The 3,344-nt window shown below is 40.4% G+C and overlaps 1 protein-coding gene across 1 annotated transcript in view; it reads left to right on the top strand.

Moving 5' to 3' along the window:
* The window catches only part of Samd8 (sterile alpha motif domain containing 8), a gene marked incomplete at its 5' end in the record, with an annotated part of 68,287 nt that overhangs the window by 46,804 nt on the left and 18,139 nt on the right, over positions 1-3,344 (top strand). The window contains 1 exon segment of the mRNA XM_005389922.2: positions 1,584-1,679. Coding sequence (XP_005389979.2) covers positions 1,584-1,679 — 96 coding nt within the window.

Below are 3,344 nucleotides of genomic sequence, written 5' to 3'. Positions count from 1 at the left end.
TGCTGGGATTACAGGCCAGGGCCACCATGTCTGGCCTTAATAGTGTTTCTTTCAGACTTTGTATTTTCTTTTTTGAAAAATACCTTTATTTTCTTAGTTGTAACATTAACATGTCATATACAGTATAAAAGTTGTTAGTTGAAATGTACAAAGCAAAAATAAAGCCATCAATACTACTCTACTGGATTTATTTGAACTGTTTCCGCCTTTCTTCCTTCCCTACTTCCTTCCTAACCCCCACGGCCCTTTTCTTTCCTCCACTTCTCTTGCTTAGTGTTACCTGTCTTACTAGTGAATAGTCACAGGAACTGTGGATTTGTAAGGGGCAAAGAGTAATAAGTAGAAAAGATAGACTAAAACAGGGATACAAAACCAAAGACCACCAGAAAAAAAGAAGTTAAAAACAAGCCAGGTATGGTGGCACACGCCTGTAATCCCAACTCTCAGGAGGCTGAGGCAGGAGGATCACAGTGAGTTTGAGGCCAGCCTAGGTTACATAGTAAGTTCAAGTCCACCCTGAACTGCGTAGTGCAACCTTGTCTCAAAAGAAAGAAGGAAGGATAGAAAGAAAGGAAGAAAGAATGAAAGAAAGAAAGGTTGTTTTCTACTTGCAAACAAAACCTACTATTGCCTTATTTGTCTGACCTTACTAGGAAAGAGTTGTTTCACATAAGAACATAAGGGAAATTTTCTAATTACAGATTTGTTTCTGTTTCCAGACAGTCTTTCTATGTAGCCCAGGCTGGCCTTTGAGACCAGCCTCAAAGTCAGGGTGATCTTACTGCCTCAGCCTCCCAAGTGCTGGGATTACAAGCATGCATCACCACACCTGGCTGCTACAGAAATATGAAAAAGTCAAGTTCAAATCTTCATTGTCTGAATTCTGAAATAAACATATCACTTATGAAGGAGGCCTCTCCCATTCTTTGTGGGAGGTCCTGTATGCAGATCTGTTGTACTTTAGGTTGGCAGAGAAATGTTACTTCTTTACAGAGAACAGTGACTGGGGATTGTAAGGAAGGTACAACTGAGACCACCAGGCTGTGTAAAGACAACATGGCATGGAATTGGTTGTGCATGGGTGCAAGCAGACAGAGGGTGGAAGGCCGTCTGTAGGAGCAGAGAAGGCAAGGAATGTTTGGTGGAAAGATCTTAGTAAACCTCAGTGGTCAGAGTTCTCTGGACATTTCCTGCCTCAGTGAGCAAGGTCCCTGAGGCGTCCAAGGTGAATGCTTGGGTGTCTTCAGATGTCCCACTGCTTGCAAGAGTCTGTGTTCCATCTTTTCTCTCTTAAGACACCGTGTGTTTGTGGAGGGCACCGGCGCTGAGCTGAGAACAGCGCCTCTGCTGGCAGACAGGTTGAGTATTGGGAGAGTCAGGTCTAATGAGTTTACAGGGATCTCAGGCAACAAACAACTTCTTGTAAACAGGATGCCTTATGAAACAGGTTTTCTCCCTAGGATCTCCACATACTATCCCTTGAGAAAGAAAGGATATAAAACAATTCAAAAATTATTATTAGGTGAGTCTCTTATTATAAAGAGTAGCACCTTCTCTTCAGTTCAGATTTTTTTCTGTTGCAGCGTTCCCAGAATCCCGTGGGCCTTCGCCATGACGGAAGTGTGTGGCGTGATTCTATGCTACATTTGGCTCCTGGTTCTTCTTCTTCACAAGCACAGGTACCTCACTTACAAGATTAAAAGACTCCCAAGTATTGTGGCTTTTCTATCAGGTCACCTAGCTGTGACTCCTGCCCTTGAATTTTTTGGTTACAGTAATTTTCTTCACTGGTCATTAGCAAAGGAAAATGTTTGGGGTTAGAGCAACAAAAAAATTAGCCTAAAATGAGATGTACCTATTTAGCAATATTCTGAATGTATTTTGCAAGAAAAGATCAGAGTTGGGGAAGATTAACCATGGGGCAGGCCTTGTCAGTCTGGCCTTGTTTGTTTGTTTTCTTTTTTCTTTTTCTTTTTCTTTTTCTTTTTCTCTTTCTTTTTTTTTATCTTTTTGAGACAGGGTCTTGCTGTGCAGTTCAGGTTGACCTTGAGCTGACTTTGTAGCCCAGGCTGGTCTGGAACACGCAACAATCCTCCTGCCTCAGCCTCCCTTATTACAGGCGTGTGCTACCACGCCCGGCTGTTTGTTTTCTTAAGAAACAAACTGGAAATGTCATTTTCTTCAGAAGGATAGAAACTCCTCCAAATAATGTTCAGATGGAAGAAGTTGTTCTCTGCTTGGAGGAGGCTCCTGTAAAAGGACGTTAATTTGCATACTGTGTGCATCTAGTCAGTGTACTTTACTTCAGATGGTGTAGGAAGTTGCTAAATAGGGAAAGTGCTTCTTGGCACCAAGAAATATAAAGGGGAGGGTTTTTTTTTTTAAATTAAAAAAGAAGGGAAGCATAGAGGAGAGGAGGCTTTATGGGAAAATTACTTGATTTAAGTAAAAAAAGGCGTAAGAGGAAAAAATTTAAAGAACTGCAAAATTTGTGGTTATCACTGTCCATTTTGTTTGGAACTTTGGAGAGGAGTAAGGGCTTTTATTGTAATTTTTAGCCTTTTTTCTGTTCCAGGAAGTGCTGAGGTAACCGCGCAATAGACTTTATGTCCGAAACTGAAGCTATTTTAGTACATCCAATGTGAAAAGAAAGGTTGATGATGACTATTCTTTTCATACTTTGAGACCATATTGAGACTCTTTCTGTCCCATTTTGTCTTATTTTACGACAATACTTTAAATTCTGGATTGCTTAAAGGCAGATGTGGTTTAAAAACATGCATTACTGCTGCTTTCTGGTTAGCTTTGTCTCACAAGACCCCATGGATTTGAACTTGCCCACTTTTTAAAACAAAAAAGGAAAAATGATAGGAAACCTTCATGTTAGCAAAACATAGTAGGGGCCAGTTAAATACAAGTGGTAGTGTTCACTTCGTCAAAGAAACTATTTCTTGAAGTAGTCTTTGCACCACTTCTCTTAAATCATCTAGAGGAATGTTAGAGTGCAGATGCCAGGCTCCAGCCCTGGCGTTTCAAAGACACCCACTCCTGTGGTCAGTGCTTGTTTTTTAGGGACACAAGACTATTTTGAGAATTTGTCAAGCAAAAGTCGCTGTCCCCAAGAATCTTTGTCTGGATTTAGGACATTTAAGTAAACAATATGATAGTATAAATGAATGTCATAGTGCAGTTCATGATTATCCAAATTACAGTTACTCTGAATTTTTGTTTTTTATGTATATATAATTTTTTTTTTTTTTTCCGGTCTTTTTGAGACAGGGTCTTGCTATGCAGTTCAGGCTGGCCTTGAGCTCACTTTGTATCCCAGGCTTGTCTCAAACTCA

The sequence above is a fragment of the Chinchilla lanigera genome, unplaced genomic scaffold (genome assembly GCF_000276665.1).
Source record: "Chinchilla lanigera isolate Chin_1 unplaced genomic scaffold, ChiLan1.0 scaffold00036, whole genome shotgun sequence".
In the NCBI taxonomy this organism is placed as follows: Eukaryota; Metazoa; Chordata; class Mammalia; order Rodentia; family Chinchillidae; genus Chinchilla; species Chinchilla lanigera.
This window is presented reverse-complemented; position numbering and strand designations above follow the sequence as displayed.